The 20,799-nt window shown below is 40.6% G+C and overlaps 1 protein-coding gene and 1 long non-coding RNA gene across 11 annotated transcripts in view; one reads left to right on the forward strand and one right to left on the reverse strand.

Annotated features, from left to right (window-relative positions):
- Window positions 1-2,726, forward strand: part of LOC102076293 (uncharacterized) — a 33,063-nt gene extending 30,337 nt beyond the window's left edge. The window contains exon 4 of the long non-coding RNA XR_003220883.1: window positions 789-2,726. This is a non-coding gene — a long non-coding RNA (uncharacterized LOC102076293). The remainder of the gene's footprint in view (window positions 1-788) is intronic.
- Window positions 2,328-20,799, reverse strand: part of ntng2b (netrin g2b) — a 72,311-nt gene continuing 53,839 nt past the window's right edge. For 2 of the 10 annotated variants that reach the window (XM_019360970.2, XM_025908965.1), the window contains 11 exons: window positions 19,860-19,940; window positions 17,758-19,755; window positions 16,487-16,567; window positions 16,224-16,319; window positions 15,986-16,063; window positions 15,781-15,876; window positions 13,271-13,363; window positions 12,032-12,106; window positions 8,752-8,919; window positions 4,773-4,907; window positions 2,328-3,659 (listed from right to left, as the gene is read on the reverse strand). In XM_019360970.2, the coding sequence (XP_019216515.2) occupies window positions 3,436-3,659; window positions 4,773-4,907; window positions 8,752-8,919; window positions 12,032-12,106; window positions 13,271-13,363; window positions 15,781-15,876; window positions 15,986-16,063; window positions 16,224-16,319; window positions 16,487-16,567; window positions 17,758-19,755; window positions 19,860-19,940 (3,125 nt within the window). In that variant the 3' untranslated portion in view covers window positions 2,328-3,435. The other 8 variants (XM_005456186.4, XM_005456185.4, XM_025908967.1 and 5 more) reach the window with 7 other exon arrangements.

The following is a 20,799-nucleotide window of genomic DNA, read 5'->3' on the forward strand; positions in this document are numbered from 1 at the left end:
AGATGGACCAAGTTGAACTGGTATTTTTATTTCCCTGTATACAGTATATTGACTGTTAAGTCTGTTACACATTGCTCAAGACTTCTAATTTAGCCGTGTTGTTTTTTCTGCTATTATATGAATACATTTTAATTTTAATTAAGGTGTAGGCTTGTTTTTCTGAGCTAACAGAGCACCCCTGCTACTAACTTGTGACAGTGCTGTAGATTATGATTTATTACCTTAGATTAAAGTGTACAAAAAGCAATGTATTAAAAATGAGCTCAAACTTAATCATCTGTAGCCGTAATAATAACCCAAATAACACTGATGGGGAACGTTTTTCTGGAGAATGAGAACTTTTACATTTGATATTTAAAGTTTGCTAGTAATACACAGGAGTCATGTGTGTAGTGTTGCTACATTTACTAAGGGAACAGTTCTTGAAAAGTCCTCCACCATTGCTCATTGTCATCTAATGGTAAATATTTGATGGTAAGCATGGAGGTAATAAGCTTTTTCAGTCAGGCCAGGAAGGAGTGCAGAAAATACTCAAAACTGTCAGCACATATAAAAGACTAGAAGTCATTTATCACATAATCATAAACATGGACGTTTTGATCTGGTACAGTTTGTCTCATTAGTGTGTTAAATGTGTGTGGTTGAGGGAAGTCTTCTCTGGTTAGCTCTCTACAAAAGTCACTGCATGGAACTTATATATATAGTAAATGTGGGTATTTTTTTTTAATTTCCTGTAAACTAATTAAACCATTAAAACCATCTGGTAAAACTGTGTATTTCCCCTTCAGCCATAACAGCACTGGCCGGGTGCGATATGGGTACAGAAGCTCTGGGGAAGTCTGGCACCAGGACATTGGCAGTGGATCCTTCGGGTCCTGTGGGATACAAGTGAAGCCTCGATGGATTAATCTTTTACCGGCACATCCCACGGATACTTTATTGGACTGGGAAGTTGGCGATGTGTTCATGAGAGTGCTTCTACTGTGGGAGCCCACAGCAACAACCTTTTGGTGGGTGGTCAGAAACAGAAATGCCATAAGCCAGTGTGTCCCGGCATAACATTGTGTTGCAACCAGATGATCAGTATTATTCAATGTCGTGGCCTATGTATTATTTTACAGTGGCTTGCTATTTCCTCACGCTTCAAACGTGCCTAATAAGCTAACCTAACTACCTTCTCACTGTAACCTTTCTGTGTATTTTCAGTATGAAACCCTTATCAATATTCTTAATAAATCAAATCTGCTTATTTCCAAAATGTAAAAGTATTCCTTTAATTTAAAATATCGTGCGCTGTCTTTACAGTCCTGAACTTCACGAAGTAACTTAGTCAGGTCATGCACTTCTTTCTCGTTTCAAATCACAGACCTTATTATCAACCAGACTTAATCATGTTTCCCTTGTTCACAAGGTGGATATTTGTACTGCGTCTAGTACACTCAGTCAATAATGCATTTTTTTCTCAGCGTGACTATTACCTGCTCTTTGATCCACAATGAAATGTGGGCTTACATCATTTCTCAATGTTCTACATTCATAAACTATTCCTTCCCAAGTCTCAGTTCTTGACACCGTTCAGGCTCAGAGGGGATGAGCCCTACACACAGAATAGCTAATACAGCTACCAGCAGCTCAGACAGAGGGGAGTAATACCAGAATCCCCGTCTTGTCATTTCTCACAGGCTTAGTCCCGCTTTCATCTTTGATGTACACTGTATCCTAATGTAATGCCGCATCCATGTATCTTGATCCACTTTGTACTTCGACTGACTCAGCAATGGGATAAGTGTAATTAAACTGTAGTTTTGCATAAGATAGAAGCTTTAAAGACATTTTCGCATGAACGTTACACGTCTCGTAGCCTTGGAAGTAGAGAAGAGTGAAAGATCTGGCGTCAGGGTCAGTCCCTTGGTCACTCGGGGCTGACGTGAATCACTGTGTATCTCCGTTGTTTATACTGTGGAAAAGATTTTTAATTAGCCCCTTATTTTCACTGCATGTGCAAGTGGCATTTCCAGATATAAAAACTCTTTTGCAACTTTTATCAGAATAAAATAATTTATATTCTCTTGACAGGAAACAGTTCTTTGTGATTGTCAGACAGACTGTCGGCGGATAAATCGGAATAATCCGTTCGCAGTAATAAGCATTCAACACTATGTCCAAAGAGAATAAAATAGATAAAATGAATTGCAATGATGCCTTTTTTCTTTCTTTCTTTTTTTTGGTAACACCCCCTCTCCGCCTGCTACCCCCCTGAAAAAGAAGATGATTAATAGCAAGTAACTGTGGACACCGACTGAATGAAAAAAAGTACAATCAAGAAGGCAAATTAACAGTCATTTACTGCAAGGTTTAGACTCAGTGTAATAAAATGCTCTTTTTGGAATAGATGTAAATGTATTTCTTTTTTTATAATTTATTGTAACTCCAAACAAAAATAATTTCTACAAAAAATATTCAAATAATGTCATATAATATCGATACGTGGTTCATATCTTTTCTCTCTCTTTTAGACTTCTGATTAGTTAAATTCTTCTTCCTGAATACTGTGTGAAGATTAAATCTCGCTAAGTGTGGCAACAATCACTCATTCCTATAACAACCATAATAGTGACTAATGTATTATAATTCATAACCCCCTGGATATTATATAATATGTATAATCTCAGCAACTGCTAGTGGGCACATTAGATACAATGACTGAAGATATATATTTTTTTTTTTAGAAAAAAAATGCAGCAGGAATAGAATAAATGTAAAATCAAGTCTCAGATTAAGAGAAAAAAAATGAAACCTGGTTAATATACTACGTAGGCCTCAGCAATAGGATCAAACAAGCGCCTCTCCGCTCGACCCTTGTCGACATGCCTTGTCCTCACTCTGAGCCCGACCGCGCGCCCTCGACGTCAGTCGCAAGTGAGATCCGCAAGTCAACCGAGAAAGAGAAGAAATTTAAAAAAAGAAAAAAGAACAGAAAAGTCTTGTGATTACAACAGCCATTCCCTTTGATGTGAAACAGTGGTGATTAAGTTTTTGTCTATGCTTTTTGGTTTGATGCACATTGCTCCAGCTTAGGAATAAAGGGAACAGTGGTTGGTATGATTTTTCTTTTTTCCCCCCCTTTTTGACTGCATCTTTTTTCAGTGAGGTTGCTCATATTTATTCTCTGTTTGTCCTTCGCACACCTGAGTGTACACCCGGTGCCATTACAGTCCTGTGAAGTGCGCATGTGTGTTTGAAATGGGAACGGGAGTCGAGTAGTGATCGGTGAGCGTGTGCGCTTTTAAGAGTGCTGCAGTGTTGGGTCCATTACAGGGACGACCCATTCCCATTTTGGGTCACCCGTCGCCTCACAAATACGCTCATATACACATGTTTTAGGTGTGAGGCAGGGGGGCGGGTGGAGTTGGGGGTGGGGAGGATTTTCGTGGCTCAATGGGGCGTTAATGTGGCCAGCAGGTAGGTTAGCAGAGTGCCGAGCAGCAGGGTGGCCGTGGAAGGGTGCGGCAAAGAAGCGCCGTTGCAGTCCTTGCCCGCCTCACAGCGCGAATGTTGGCACAGTACCCCCTTGAACTCCGGAGGACAGATGCACTTCTGGTTCTGGTAGCACGTTCCTCCGTTCTGGCACAGGAGCATCTCCTCGTCACAAACGTTTGCTGCAGAAAAGAAAAGAAAGGCGAGAAAAGAAAGAACAGCAAAGGGAGGAAGTGGCGTAGAGGATGGAGGGTGAAGGATTTGCAGAGGTAAGGTGAACGGGAGAGACGAGTCGTGAATAAAGAGCATGCGGGGAAGTGACAGAATGACAGGCGGTAAAAGGATAGTGGGGGAGTAAAGAGCACAAAGACGAAGGAAAGATGTATGGCAAAGAGGAAGACAGGTGGGGGATGATAGAAGGGGCAATGTTAGACAAAACATGATAGGAAACAGAGAAACGGGGAGGAGGAGAGGAATCCAGGGCAGAAAGAACAAAGTAGAAAAGAAAGAGCAGGAAGGAAAGAGCCAAGATAAATTCTCCAGTCTTTGCCTCGGGGACTACAACAGGTAACACCTGCCTTTTTTTTTTCTTTTTTTTTGTTATTGCAGCCCTTTTCTTTGACTGTTTTTCTTGAGCATGCACTTTCTCAGGGTGAGGTCAAAATCACTGTATCAAATCCAGCAGAAAATACACAACATGTATTATATTTGTTCAGGAGTCTTTTGGAAGAATAAGCATCGTTAGGAACATAGGTACTTGGGTAGCTGTACCACATAACATACTTGACCTAAAAATGTTTTGAGAGGAAAAGGGATCCGGCTTCCGTGACAAGAAGTAATTACATGTGCTAACATTTTTTTATTACACCAAAGATAATTGGTTCTGTTGCCTGGGAGTATCTGGAGTAAGATGTCACAGCTAAAACAAACTGCACGGCCTTTTAGTGCAGCAGGTTCCATATTGTAATAAAAAACTCACAGACAGATACATTTGTTTTTGTGTATGTGTGTGTGTGTAGTTGGGTCTACTTGAGACTGAGGCCAATGGCTCGATGGTAGATGGCATAAGGAAGGCGTTTCCCCATAATAGGGTTAAGGTGCGACAGGGTCATCAATTAAATAAGAGGCTGATGTCACTAATGAGCTACGTGATCTATTCCTCTGTGAGAACGGACAACATCCGGAGCTGCACGAGCTAAATGGATGGTGCACTTGCAAAGGCCCTGAAAAGACTGCAATGTTTCCTCAACTCGAATTTTTTTTAAACCACCAAAAGTCAGTATCCCCATACTCACGGTAACAGCCTTGCTTCCAGTAGTATCCTGGCAGACAGTCGTCACATTTGGCCCCCGTGGCCCCGTCTTTACACTGGCAGAAACCTGTGCCGTTACACCGGTCATGAACAGAGCCCATCTGGTTGCAGTTACACTCTGAAAGAAGAGAAGGGTAGAGAAGAAGAACAGAACGAGTCGGTTATAAATGCTTGCCTCCTTTCTTTTTTTTTTTTTTTCAGTTTTTTGGGTGGGGGCGGGGTTAATCTAGACTTGAAATGAGTTTGGCTCAAAATCTGCACATTTGTATTCAGACCACTGAGTTGTGTTTGATGTTCAACAACTTCAGAGCTCTGGTTCTGTGGGTGTGAGGTGGAGTTTCTCTAAAGGCGTCCCAGTGTTGAAGACATTCAGGGCTGAATTCGAGGCAATTTTTCAGCCAGAAATATATTAATGATTAGCCTGCAGTGTTTCACCTTGTTCAAAATTCAGTGTAGTTTTCTTTTTTTTTTTCATGCAAAACTCCATGATTGTGTGATCAATGTAGTCCTGTCTGGGCTACCAAACTGTTATGATTTCAAAGGCATCTCATAGGTATCATTTATTCTCAAACAGCAGAGTACAAATTTTCAAGGTCTAACTACAGGTTATAGAGTTTTTCAGCAAAATCGCTGACATGTGGCAGAATGAACAATACCTATCTTTGCAAAGACTTTTCTGATTTGTCTCCAAATTCAATGCATATGCTAACATACACAGTATTTAATTATATGAGTATATAAGGAAAAAACAGAGTTAGTACAATTCTAATGAGACTAAATGTCAACATTTGGTACAACCGCCTTTATTCTCTAAACAGCCTGAGCTCTCTCAGGCAGCTTTCCTGTATTTTCTTAGTAGTAGTCTTCAGGACTAGTTCTCCAGGCTACTCGAAGGACATTCAAAGCTCTTCTTTGGATGTTCGCTGTACTTTTTTTGTGCTCATAATTCCAGCAATTTTGACAAGATTCCCAACATCACTGGCTGAAAAGCAGCCTCAAACCAGGACAGGTCCTCCACTGTGTTTCACAGGTTGCTGTAGACACTAACTGTTACACCTCTCTTACGCATGCCTCAGACTTTTCTCCTTGTTTCTCTTCCTTAAGAATGGCTTCTTGACAGCCACACTTCCACTGAGACCATTTCTGATGAGGCTTCATTGAACAGTAGATGGATGAACTGAGGGGCCAGATGTAGCTCTCAGGTCCTGCGTCAGGTCTTTACTGGATTTTCCCCCCCACTTATTAAAGACAAGACTTTCAGATATTGTTCATCTGTTATAGGTTGTTTTTTTAGGCCTGGCACTTCTGCTTCTAGTCTCCACTTGTCCAGTTCCCTCATTTTTTTTTAAAGACACACTGCATACCATGCAGAAAATGCCAAGTGTTCATCTATTTGCATTTTTTTTTTTGTCATTATTTGTAGATTTAACTAAAGTAATGGGAGCAAATGCTGGGTTTTTGTGACAGGCTGCTAGTAACAAAGTGCCTAAACATACAATTTAAAATGGTTTCTTTTGGTTCTTTGCTAAATTGTTTTGTGTAGACCCTACACTGGTTCTTCCCTTGAATTAGGTGACTTTTTAAATGCTCGAATGGTTGAGAAAACCTGGAGAACTAGTGCTGAAGACCACTTTAAAAAATACAAGATGGCTCCTTGAAAGCAAAATATAAAGAACCGAGGGAGGTCTCAAGACCCTTGCAGGTAAGGATTTTTCAACAACTTTAGAAGCCTTCTTAAAGTGTGAGTTATATTTTTTTTATCGCGGGGAACATGGTGGTGTGGTGGTTAGCACCACTGCCTCATAGCAAAAAGGTCCTGGGTTCGAATCTATAGGCCACAGCTGTGATCCAGCTTCCTCCCACAGTTCAAAGACATGCACATTAGGGTAACTGGTAATTGCAAATTGCCTATAGCTGTGAATGGTTGTGTCTCTCTCCCTCTGTGGGATAGACTGGCAATCTGTCCAGGGTGTAGCCCACCTCTTGCCCTATGACAGCTGGGCTCCAGTCCAGTTATGACCCTGAATTAGATGAACCGAAGAAGATGGATGGATCCCAGTGCCATTATCAGGTAGTTTTTAAATTGGGTTACAAACTGCCTGTGCTGGAGAAAGCTGCAAAGTCACAAAAATACTCCATATATACAGTGTGCTGTGAAGTCTCCCCTGCCTGCTGTAGTTTGGTTAAAACACTCTCAGTTCATTTGTCTATTTAGTGCAGTTCACTTGAGCTGATGTGAGAGCTGTCAGTCAGTGCACAGGCGCCCAGAGTTGAGCAGAAAGTGTTCTCACTTTTTCTCATTTGCACACATAAGGATATTCTATATTAATATGTATAGACTAAACGTAATACTATTTTTTTTCTTAATAAATTGCTTTATTTCCACTAGTTATTAGGATTCCAAATCCATATATCCTTGAATAATATTGAGATCAGTGACAGCTGGCAGCAGATAAAAGGTTCAAAAACTGCAGAGCTGCGTATTTAGGATACATTTGTCAGTCACTTGATGATGAACTGATGATTCTATCATAACTTGATGTAAGCCAATAGCTTGTCTTTTGAGAAAACCCAAGATCGCCTTTAGTAATTTATTATAAAATTTAGTATTAAAAATTAATAGAAGTGGGAAAAAGCCGAGAGTCTGAGATTAAGACAACCACAGCGATGTGGTTGGCATTCCTGTGTTTGTGGGTCATGTGCATCAGTATTGGTTGACGTACGGGAGCTTTTATCTGTGAATGTGTGTGGGGAGACTGAGTGCAAACACATTTGTGTTTTACAGTGTTTGGCTTCTTGCTCTAGAGATGCTAGTTTGAACTGATTTCTGTTGCCACACTTGGTGTGCCAGTGTGCTGGCAGATAATGCTGACTCCAAGGCCTGGCCCTGTGTGTGCCCTGACCGCAGTGAGTTTACCCTCCAACCCCCTGCAGTCCACCTAGAGATGGATCCAAATCAACACCAGATTTTCCGCTCCACAGCTATGCAAACACAGTGACCTCTTACCAGGACGTGCCCTTAATGTGACTGACTTTAAAACAAACACACATTATCCTGCATATCACTGCAAATAACAATACAAAACTATTCTTTTTTTTACAGTACAGTTATAAAATATTCCTACAGTTTATGTTCTTCATTGTTTTGGCTTTGCATGGTAGAACAGAAGACATGATATGAGTTTAAAGAGTTGGCTTCTAGCTTAAAGGATGCCTGAGGGTGTTCGCATTAGTACTGGCTGAACAGTGTCTGACTTCTTTTATTCAAACTGTAGTCCGCCAAGCTTTAAGATAGCAGTGAAAAAGCCCTTAGAAACTCACAAAGCTTTGATTTCCAAGCAATAAAAACTTCTTGACTGGCCACATCAGTCACCTGTGTATACTGTTCCACTTACTTAAGACCACGCTGAAAGGCAAGAAAGCCCCGAAACAAGCAGAGATTTCATCACTAGTAGTCGTATCATCCTCTGCTTTGTTTGTTTCTATCAATTAGAGCGGCTTTAAGATTTTGTTAGAACTGTATGTTCCCTGCAGTTTGAGAATAAGTGTCTAAAACAAGGCTATTTCTTCACTTTTTCTCTGATATGGATGTAAACGCACACGGCTTGAATCTGATGGCGCTATAATCCCGTAATTATCTTGCCCTCTCTCAATTCAAAGCAAACATAGCCAAATATGTTTTATAAAAGTGCCGCTGAAAAAACACTTGCATTAAACGCTATGCATTAAAATTTCACTGCTACACTACCAAGTGTTGGTAACTTTGTTTTTAACTTAAAATGCATCATCTGAGTAGTTGTGTGAAAATTTAACAGCACCTAATGGATCTTCTTATCTGTTTCACTGTCAGTCACACACACACACACACACACACACACACATATACATCCACTGCTGTCATACTGATGCGCTCAAGATCCCCACCCCCCCCACATATTCTCGCCGTTTCCCAGCAGACTCACCGATGCAGACGCTCTCATCATCCAGTTCGGCAGAGGCGTTGCGGTAGAATCCCAGTCTGCAGTGTTGGCAGTTCTGGCCCCTGGTGTTGTGCTTGCAGCTGACGCATGTGACGATGTTCAGGTAGTCGATGTAGCTGCAGCGATTGGAGTGGCCGTAGCACTCGCAGTCTGAAAGAAAAAGTGGCGGATTTCAAATTTCTTCTCAGGTGTAGGAAAAAAAAAAGATTCATGAATGAAATGGGATAGGAGGGTGGGGGGTGTTGCAGTCTTGGAGGTGTTTTTGGGTTACAGAAGGAAATGATAAATGAGCTGAGCTTATATAAAATGTCTGAAAGTTTTACTTTTAGATGTCAGTGGAGAAACAAATGATGCCGTGTGTGTTTTATGGCTTCCCTTTCTCACTCTATATTGGTTCAATAAAGACAGACCACTCCCTCTCCATTACTACACTCACAGGTTTGCTGAGTCTGCTTCACTGCGCTGCACTGATTACTGATGGGAATTGCACTATCCTGGCTATGGGTGTGTGTGTGTGTGTGAGTGTGCACGTGTTTGTGGCTATGTGTGCAGCTGTGTGAATACAAGCATGGTAATTGTCTCTGGGAATTTAATTGTGTTACAGAATGAGCAGATTATAAGCTGTAGAATAGTAACTAAGGGAATTAGTTTGAGGTGAGTGGTACAGAGAGTGTTTGGAGACTGCGCTTGACACTATGAAAATGGTCTGACCCTGGTTAGGCTGATGGAAAACTGGTCTTTGTTCACGCCTCGGCGATGAGTCAATCTGAATAATTTTTGGAGCATGTGTAAAATACCAGAAAAGTCAATGTAGTAACAGTAAACTTTGTTTCTTTATTTTTTAAATGTGATGATTTTTTAAAAATTTGAGCGCAGCAATGTGTAAATTCTGACCAAGGTCAGGTTTGCCCCGTGTTGCATCAGGTCTTCTATCAACAAAACTCAGTTTAGGAACTTACTGGATCAATTTCTGTAGTCTTAAAAGAAAAATGTTGATGATGCAAATTGATACAGAATTCAGCTGCTCAGCAGTTCAGGGCTTCCTTTATAACATGCATATTATTTTTTTTTAATGAGTGACAGGTTTGGACTGAAGACAGGCCAGTTTAGCACCTGAACTTTTCAAAGCCGTATTGTTGGAGTATATAAAAGCTTTAGTTTGCCACTGTCTTATGCCTCAATCACACAGGCCTAGAGACCCTGGAAACTTCCAGCTATGAGAGGAAATTTGCAGCAATTTGTTTTTGGACAAGTTCAACCTCATTTTGATTACTTTGGTTGCTAGCATCTTGCTACAGTCACCCACTGTTTGAATGTAAGATGCCGACTGCATAATCCACCTGTTTCTATCCTGCATGCAGTTTGCACTTCACCAGTAATTATAAAAGTAATGCTGATCTCTCCAATGCTCAAAAGTTACACACCTCAATGCCAAATTTCCTCCTCCTGCATGTGAGCAGAAATAAGCTGTAGCCATGGGAACAAAACACAAGTTTGTTTGTGCTTTTTTTTTTTTTTTTGCCTTTCCATGTTCCCGGCGTGCAGATAACTTAAGAACCTTTACAACCTGAGTAACAAGATAATGTACAACAATCACTGAAATATGTACAGTAACTTGTTACATTACTGCATTACCCAACACTGTAGTAATCAGGTAGTTGACAACTTCTTTCTATGCCAGTCTGACATATATTTAAATAATCAGGACCTTGCAAAATGTCTGGCTGGCAAAAAAGTGTCCTCACAGGTGTGCAAGTTACCTACCTGCACTACCAGCATACAGGTGCTGTCTACAGATTTCAGATCTCTTAATTAAACTTCGAGTTAAGTTTTTTTGTTTTGAATTTGTTTGTGTAATTTTTCTAATTGTTCTTCTTAAAAAATCATATGTTTATATCAATGTGGACCCCAGGACAAGCTGTGCATCAATGTGCAGATGCCGTTTCCTCCTTCATTATTCTATATTGTAAATATCAATCAATATAACAAAAAATGTTGTATTTTTGGTCCTACACTCCAGCCCTGCTCTCTCCTCTTTTCACTGTTGGTTTTTCCATTCACACTGTTTTAAATTCCCTTTTATAAAGTGCTGAGTAATCAGAGCTCTTAATTAAAATTTCTCTTTGTAATTCATGAATTATCCGAGCAGATTTGATTTCAGGTTTTTACTCCCTTTGCTTGTACGCTTGATAAATTAAGACTTGTTACAAGTTTTGCACCCCAAAACCAAAACGAAGAAAAAAGTGATAATGTGGAGAATGGTTTAAGATTTCTGTATAATTTTTCCACAGAGAGAAAAATAAAAAAAGCCGAGTATAACCTAGTGTAGGATCTGTGTTGTGCAGAAGGGTGTAAGAGAGGAGAGGTTGCTCGACAGTCTCTTTACGATTATCTTGGCTGAGACTCGTACCTAATTAAGGTTTTATTAAGCTTTAGAAGTTGGCTGCAGTGGTGTGCTGCAAGGCATCACTGTCCTCTAAAGAGGCGTTTACCAGGCATGTTTATGCAAATACACATTTAAATGCACATTAAAAAGTCGGAGTTTAGCTGTTTAATCAGCCGTCACATTATTATTTTATTATTGTTTGGTTGATGATGCCAGCTGAAATATTAATGAGCTGGTTTAAAGGAAGCCAGCGAGAGAAGCACAGTAAAGTGCCTCTCTCAGCACTGAGGGAACCACGCTAGCAGTGGGGGGAAGAACTGCCTAATTAAATATAAATGGCCAATTACTCCACAGACTAGAGAGGCAATGGGACATTGTTCCACAAATTAACGTTATGAGTCAAGATGCTGCTTTATTGGTATTTATCAATTGTGAACCGTTAACATTAAACGACAGTTATATTGCGAGACAGAGAGGAAACAACCTGCATCAGAGAAGCTTCGAGGTTGGTGGAATAATGGTGCATTATGTGAACAACCATCCTTTCTAAAAATCAATAAATGCACTGTCAGTGTAGGTAACAGTTTGATGATTCATACATGCATTTAAATCCAGATTCTTACCTTGATCATGCACATAAACACAACCACGAAGGAGCCACAGATGCATAGAGAAAGAATGAGTGAAATGAAAAAACAGACAACATACAAAGGAGGGAATTCTTCCACAGGTTTTCTACTTGAAAAGCATCATCAACAGTTTCGTGAAATGACAAAGAAACACTTTACAATCCACTGACCCAAAATCCACAGGATTTAATTAAGCTCAGGTTTTCTGTCTTGTTCTTCAGACCTTGTGTTTGTGTTGGTCTCTTACCTTTGAAATCATCGTATATGATCCCAAACAACTGTTTGGCCTGGGGCTCTCCTGAGATCAAAAGTTTCAGCAGCCCTTGAGGGATGAAGCAATCTCTGTTTAAAAGTCAGCTCCAGATCATTCACTGTGCTACAGCCATCTACAGCACTATAGCTTCACACAGCAGGAGCTAGTATACCCTAAAGGTCAGTGTCAGTACTATAGAGGTGCTTATTGGAGGAGGTGGCAGGGATTCCCACTAGATCCTACCTTAAAGAAGGGGATTGCTTTGTTCTATAAAGCTGACAAAATCTTTAACTAGTGCGGTGTTTCTTCGCTGGTCAGACAGCATGTATATGCAGTAAAGAAAGTACAGGCATGCCACACTTGGCTTTAAAATTTCTAAGTTGGACTGGCAATATGGTATAGCTGACTTTTACATGTAATTTTGTTGCATAAGTACAATGCAAAATGTAAAATTTTGTGGAATTGGGCCAACATAAATGCAATTGATACACTGGATACATTCAGTAAATATCAAGCATATTTTCCTTATTGTTTAATAACTTGAAATAAAAAAACCTTTCATTTTAGATAATCATTTTAGTTCTTTTTTGTAAAAGCATATTTTCAGCGTGAAAGATTAATATCTGGTCCTGAAACACTGCCAATTAATTATAAACAAAGTTGCCAAACAGTAGTTGGCACAACAGTTACACAATAAATGATCATATTCAAATTATACCAGAGGCTAAATACGAGCCATCAATCCCACCACAGTGCTGTAGTGAGACTGTGGTGAGACTTTGGTGGTCCAAAGTAAAGAAAGGACAAGGGTGATTTCATACACATTAATATAGAAATTTGAACAGATAACTGGGTAAACTTATGGTAAATATTGTATTAAACAATTTAAAGCTATGCAGAAAATTGGTGACAACCCTGTTTCAGCTACTAGAGGCAGAGAATAAAATCCAAAACACTGTGATGTATTTAGCAAATCTTGTGTCCAGAGTTTTTTTTTTAGAGACACGGACCCAGTGAAACATCGCACATAATTTTATTTTCATATGTGGATAATGAAATCTGTTAGGGAGCTCAAATGAATAAAGTCATTACATTTCACGGAGTATCTTCCGTGCTGGCTTTTTATAACATTTTGGATAAATTCAGGACGGTGTCCCCTGTTAATCTCATCACGATAAATTTGTCTGACCAGAGATGAATCACTGAGTGATTATTTCACGTTTCAAATCCCACCTCTCCTTTTCCCTTTTTGCTTCTCCTCTTCTCTGTCTTCATCCTCCTCACGACCAACTACTTCCCATTCTGCTTTTTCAATGCCATGGTGCGCTACAAATGAGCAACAACTCAGAAATCAATCTATATTGATGCCGCACAGATTATCTCAGGTTTTTTTGTAAAGAAACACAGAGACTACAAAAATCAAAAAAAGATTTGTGGAAAAAGCCTTTGCTAATGCAGATTCCATTCATGCATTCTAATGTAATACGACATGTGTTCTTTCTGCATTATAATGTGTTGATCAGAAGGAACACAACGGTGTTTAAAATGTGGGAAAAACACAGAAACAGAACTGTTTTTTTCCAGGAGCATCTTCAGTGTGAAATTCATCTTCTTTTTCTACTCTGCCCATTTATTTCTATGCCATCCTTTATGCTATTTGCTTTCTCTGTCCAGCCCTTCTGCATCATTCATTGTCTTAGATATAAAAAAAATTATAAAAAAATGGCTCTGCTTTTGCTAACAGACTTAAATTTAGCCTTATGGTTCATGTTGACAGACAGGCCATCATTTAGCTGAAGACATATATTTAGTTATTTTTTCCAGTTTTCATTTTTCACCGTAGGCTGCCAAGGTTAAGTGATGGTGAAAGTTTCTTCTACTGCCTGCATCACAAGTAATATACTCTTTCTAGCTTGTGTAAGTCAACTGAACATCAAAAGGCTTACATATAAACAAAATGCATGTCTTTTCAAATTTTATTTCGCTATGCTCCATCTCTTGACCATGGTAAAATTTAATTTTTGTTTTGTGACCATGAGTCTCGCGTACATGTCCGTCAAATTTATGGGAGAGTGAAACACCACAGTCATCAATGACACGTCAAGAAAAAATGAGCTACATTTCATGATGAAATTCCTAGCACAACATATAGCATAGATAGCGTTCCTTTCAGCTGTTGTTCATGTGAGGCTGGGGATTTGTGGTCATAAGTCTCATGTACAAACATTTTTTACTGTTCAAAAACTGTAAAGCAACACTTTTTAACCAGAGTGTAGACTCAACTAAGTAAACTTCTGGGATATTGATCTGGTGAGTTAAGTAGCAGAGGGGGTTGTTAATCAGCTTCAGCTGCGTTGGTTATAATGAAATTAACAACAAGTGCACTAGAGGGGAAACCCAGAGACAACCCAGCACATCAGGAATGGTTTACAGGTGGAGGCATTGACATCTTTTCCCTCCTTATCTTTTCTAGCTGTTTTTTCATTAGTTTTGCATTTGTCTAGGTGAGTGTCACTACTGGTAGCATGAGGTGATACCTGGACCCTACAAAGGTTGCACAGGTAGTCCAACTCATCCAGGATGGCACATTAATATGTGCCATTGTTAGAAAGTTTGCTGTCTCCCAGCACAGTCTGAAGAGCATTCAGGAGATTCCTGGATGCAGGGCGTTACTCTAGAAAAGCCAAACATAGATTTAGAGAGCCCTTAAACCCTCAGCAGGACTAGTATCTACTCCTTTATGCAAGGACAAGCAGGATGAGGATCACCAGAACTCTACAATATGACCCCCAGCAGGCCTTGGTGAAGATGTCAGAAAGACGTCAAGAGGGTATCCAACATTATCTAGTGGAACCTGTTCTCATTGTCTGGCACAGTGGAGTCTGACAGTGATTTGCCATAGAATTGCAGATTTGGCAATTCCAATACTAGTGCCCGTGTACCGTTCACAGATAAGAGCAGGTTCACCCTGAGCACATGTGAAAAACATGAAATGATCTGGAGAAGCTGTGGAGAACGTTATACTCTGTAACATTGTTGAGCATGAGCAGTTTTGTGGTGGGTCAGTGATGGTCTGGGGAGGGATATCCATGGAGGGACGCACAGACCTATACAGGACAGGCAATGGCACTCTGACTGCCAATCCTTCTCAGAGCCTACACTATTGCAGTGGGTCCTGGATTCCTCCTGGTGCACAACAATGCCCGGCCTCATGCGGCCATAGAATGCAGAAAGTTCCTAGAGGAGGAAGGAACTGATATCACTGACTGACCCCCACGTTCACCTGATCTAAATCCAATAGAACATCTCTGGGACATTATGTTAGGTATCTGACGTCAGGGTGTCTTTGAATTCAGTCCAGTCCAGTCCATATCAGTATAGATATCCAGAATGATTTTTTCCCATTGACGTCTCACATGTTTTCAGTGTTCCCTTAACTTTCTGTGCAGTGCACGTCACACATGTGGTTGACAGTCACATCAAAACCGAAAAAGGGATAAGAAAATAGTTCTTTCCTCAACTAAAAAAAAAAACTAATTAAACAATGTCGATCTCTGTTCCTTTACTTGGTCCTACTGCAATTTCTGTCATCTCAGCTGTCATTAGTTTGAATTTCGATACATTTCTTCTGTTTAAAGTAGCCCAATTTTTAATACTTGTCAAGTGATATTATTAGCTTGTGAGAAAAGTTTTTCTACTGTATGTTTTATTATATAACTAACAAACTGACCACCATCAAATACCTTTTCCTTCTCTATGACTTTCTTCCCCCGTGCCCGAGGTTGTTAATGTCATGTGGCCATGACTCTCATGAACATGTCCGGCAGACTTGTGGTGGTCTGAAACAGCCATTGTCACTTTTAATAACTAAAACCTAGAAACATTAAAGCTTATCCACTGCATATTTCACTCACTAGCTACCCAAACCACTATATCTAAATTATATACCTTGCCTGGGTGTATGCTCCTCGCCATGCTCAGATGAGGTTCTGTGGCCATGCGTGTGTCCCTCAGAGTTGTGCGAGACTGACAAAATAATTGTTATCAACATTAGAAGCAAACATTTCTACAATTTCCAATATGCAGAAGCAGAGTTGCTAAGGCTTCTTTATAGAGAAAGACTGTTAGTACAGGTGTACTACACAAGGAACTATAACTGCAGTAAAACAATCCCAGTCACAGATACCTCTTCTTTCTGTATGCCTCTCTTCCTCCCTTCCATGTCCATGTGTTGTTTTATGGCCATGAGCCTCATGCATATGTCCATGAGACTTGTGGTGGTCTGAAACAGCAGTTGTTATTAACACAAACACTTTAACAACTAAAGCTTGGGAACATTCGTCTCACATCTGAGACCCCATTTCTCTCTTTTGACATTAAAAAAATTGCAATTACAGTTTATCTACTGGGTGATCACTACCACTACCCCCATATCTAAAAAAGATATACCTTGTCTGTCTGTATGTCCCACCTCTCCATGCTCAGATGTAGTTTTGTGGCCATATATGTGTCCCCCAGAGTTGTGTGAGTCTGACAAAATAATTGCCATCAATATTAGACACAAACATTTCTGCTGTTTTCAGTATTCAGGGGGAATTTTCTTCTAAGGGTTGCTATGCTTTATTTATGGAGAAAGATTATCTGACAGTACAAGTGTACAATAATATACACTCACCAGCCACTTCATTAGTTACACCTATTGAGTTGTTTGTTAATAATGGAAATATCTGATCAGCCAATCACATGGCAGCAACTCTATGTATTTAAACACATAGACATGATCAAAATGACCTGCTGAAATTCAAATCAAGCGTCAGAATGTGAAAGAAAGGCAATTTAAGGGACTTTGAAAATGTTATGTTTGTTGATGCCAGATGGGCTGACCTGAGTATTTCAGAAACTGCTGGGACTTTGTTACACAATCATCTCTGGATTTTATGGAGAGAATCCAGAGAATGGTTCCAAAGAAAGACAAACTATCCAGAGAGCAACAGTTCTCTGGGCTAAAATACATTGTTGGTGAGATCGGAGGAGAATGGCCAGACTGCCCTGGGCTGATAGGAACAGCATTAACTCAAATAACCACTTGTTAAAACCAAGGGAAGCAGAAAAGTATGCTTTTGAAAGCCTGAAACTGGTTGGCTTCAACAGTAGAAGACCACACAGCCATCAACTGTTGTAAGCTGAAAACAGGAAACTGAGGCTTGATTATACAAGGGCTCACCAAAACTAGCCAACAGAAGTTTGGAAAAATGTTGCCTGGTCTGATGAGTCTTGATTTCTGCTGCAACATTCATGATAGAAACATGAAACCATGCATCCATCCTTCTTAAACAATGGTTTAGGCTTTTCAACCTAATGGTATAGTGGATATTTTCTTGGCACACCTAGGGCTCCAACAGTTCCAAATGAGTACCATCCATTGACTTGACTATAGTGTACCTATCTTCTGATGGCTGCCTCCAGTAGGAAAACAGTGTCAAAAAGCTCAAATCATCTCTATCTGGTTTTTTTTGGTCGTGACAACACTGCACTGAAATGGGTTCCAAGTTATCACGTCAGTAAGAACTAACATCTCTGAACACTTGGAAAAATTAATACAGTTCTGACAGCAAAATGGAGTTCAATCCAATACTTGCAATGTATACCTAACAAAGTGTCCAATGAGTGTACGTTAAACTATTAAATACACTGCTAATCATACCTAATATATCAGATACCTTTTCTTTCTGTATGTCCCCTTTCCTCCCTTCCATGCCTATGTTCAGATGAGGTTGTTATTCTGTGGCCATGAGTTTCATGCACATGTCCCTCAGGCTTGTTGTGTCCATGTTCAGATCCTCTATGGCCATTAGCTTCTTCTATATGTCCCCCATGCTCATGTCCCTCAGGCTTCTGGTGTCCATGTTCAGATGCTCTATGGCCATGAGCTTGTTCTACATGTCCCCCATGGATGTGTCCCTCAGGCTTGTGGTCTCTATGTTCAGATGCTCTATGGCCATGAGCTTCTTCTACATGTCCACCATGCAAATGTCCCTCAGGCTTGTGATGTCCATGTTCAGATGCTCTATGGCCATGAGCTTCTTCTATATGTCCACCATGCACATGTCCCTCAGGCTTGTGGTCTCCATGTTCAGATGCTCTATGGCCATGAGCTTGTTCTACATGTCCACCATGCACATTTCCCTCAGGCTTCTGGTGTCCATGTTCAGATGCTCTATGGCCATGAGCTTGTTCTACATGTCCACCATGCTCATGTCCCTCAGGCTTCTGGTGTCCATGTTCAGATGCTCTATGGCCATGAGCTTGTTCTACATGTCCACCATGCACATGTCCCTCAGGCTTCTGGTGTCCATGTTCAGATGCTCTATGGCCATGAGCTTGTTCTACATGTCCACCATGCACATTTCCCTCAGGCTTGTGGTCTCCATGTTCAGTTGTTGGTTTGTGGCCATGAGCTTCTACTAAATGTCCAACATGCACATGTCCCTCAGGCTTGTGGTTTCCATGTTCAGTTGTAGGTTTGTGGTCATGAGCTTCTACTACATGTCCAACATGCACATGTCCCTCAGGCTTGTGGTTTCCATGTTCAGTTGTAGGTTTGTGGTCATGAGCTTCTACTAAATGTCCAACATGCACATGTCCCTCAGGCTTGTGGTCTCCATGTTCAGATGCTCTATGGCCATGAGCTTCTTCTACATGTCCCCCATGGACATGTCCCTCAGGATTGTGGTGTCCATGTTCAGATGTAGGTCTGCCACCATGAGCTTCTTCTACATGTCCACCATGCACATGTCCCTCAGGCTTCTGGTGTCCATGTTCAGATGCTCTATGGCCATGAGCTTGTTCTACATGTCCCCCATGGATGTGTCCCTCAGGCTTGTGGTCTCTATGTTCAGATGCTCTATGGCCATGAGCTTCTTCTACATGTCCACCATGCAAATGTCCCTCAGGCTTGTGATGTCCATGTTCAGATGCTCTATGGCCATGAGCTTGTTCTATATGTCCACCATGCACATGTCCCTCAGGCTTGTGGTCTCCATGTTCAGATGCTCTATGGCCATGAGCTTGTTCTACATGTCCACCATGCACATTTCCCTCAGGCTTCTGGTGTCCATGTTCAGATGCTCTATGGCCATGAGCTTGTTCTACATGTCCACCATGCACATGTCCCTCAGGCTTGTGGTCTCCATGTTCAGATGCTCTATGGCCATGAGCTTGTTCTACATGTCCACCATGCACATGTCCCTCAGGCTTGTGGTCTCCATGTTCAGATGCTCTATGGCCATGAGCTTGTTCTACATGTCCACCATGCACATGTCCCTCAGGCTTCTGGTGTCCATGTTCAGATGCTCTATGGCCATGAGCTTGTTCTACATGTCCACCATGCACATTTCCCTCAGGCTTGTGGTCTCCATGTTCAGATGCTCTATGGCCATGAGCTTGTTCTACATGTCCACCATGCACATGTCCCTCAGGCTTCTGGTGTCCATGTTCAGATGCTCTATGGCCATGAGCTTCTTCTACATGTCCACCATGCACATGTCCCTCAGGCTTCTGGTGTCCATGTTCAGATGCTCTATGGCCATGAGCTTCTTCTACATGTCCTCCATGCACATGTCCCTCAGGCTTCTGGTGTCCATGTTCAGATGTTGATCTGTGGTCATGGGCTTCTTCTACATGTCCTCCATGCACATGTCCATCAGGGTTGTGGGAGGCTTAAACACCACAACAATTAATAGTAACTGGGAATTTCAAGTTGGGGGAACAGTCTAGCCACTGTTTAGCAAAAATATAATGCAGAAGATTATTCATATGGTACCTGTAATTTCAGCTGTTCTGTGCTCAGATGGTATATTGTGGCTCTGGGCCTCATGTATGTGTTCCTCAGACTTGTGTTGGCCTGACAAACACATTTATATAATCAGGAAACATTTCTGTTGTTTTTTTTTTCTTATATTCAGATGATATATTATATATGAATATAAGTTGGTATAATATATATAATATGTATAATAAATTCATATTAAATTCAGCAGAATAGCTTAAGTATCTTAACCTAATTGCTGTGAATCCAGCTGCTGAAACATCAAATTGAAATTATTGTTCTGAATATGATCCTCCCAGTCTCAAATGCCAGTCCTTTCAGCTTTGCGTCCTGCATGTTCCCACTAAATATACTGTAAAGTGGATACACCTCCTGATGCCCGTGCTCAAGTACGGTTTGGTGGCCACGAGTCCCATGCAAGTGTTCCTCATGATGGTGGGAAACTGAAATGCCAATTTAGTTTGTTTTGTATTTTTTGTTATGCTGTTATACTGAAAATTTAGCACTATATCTTAAATGAACCAATACACAATCTAACTACTGAGACATTAAATTAAAATTATTTTTCTTAATACAGTCCTTCCAGGCCCCAATTTTTAGGAGGTTTTTGAGTTTTAAAAAGAAACTTGTTACTACTGTGCATTAAACTGAGAGACTTTTTTTTTCAGCTTTGCTTCCCACATGCTCCTCCTCCCCATGTCCATGTGATGTTTTATGACCATGAGTCTCACATTGGAGCTCAACATATTAACGGGAACTGGCAACCCACAATTGCCTTGAACAGAAGAAAAAAGCAAGTTGCCATCTTTATTCCGAAGGTGACTTTTAACTTGTGGTTTTAACTTGTGGTTAAAAGTCACCTTCAGAACAGCTTCGGTTCTTGATCAGGCTATTGGGTTTGATTTCAGAATAATAAATAGCTACTATAATAAAT

This window comes from Oreochromis niloticus, linkage group LG7 (genome assembly GCF_001858045.2).
Source record: "Oreochromis niloticus isolate F11D_XX linkage group LG7, O_niloticus_UMD_NMBU, whole genome shotgun sequence".
Lineage (NCBI taxonomy): Eukaryota > Metazoa > Chordata > Actinopteri > Cichliformes > Cichlidae > Oreochromis > Oreochromis niloticus.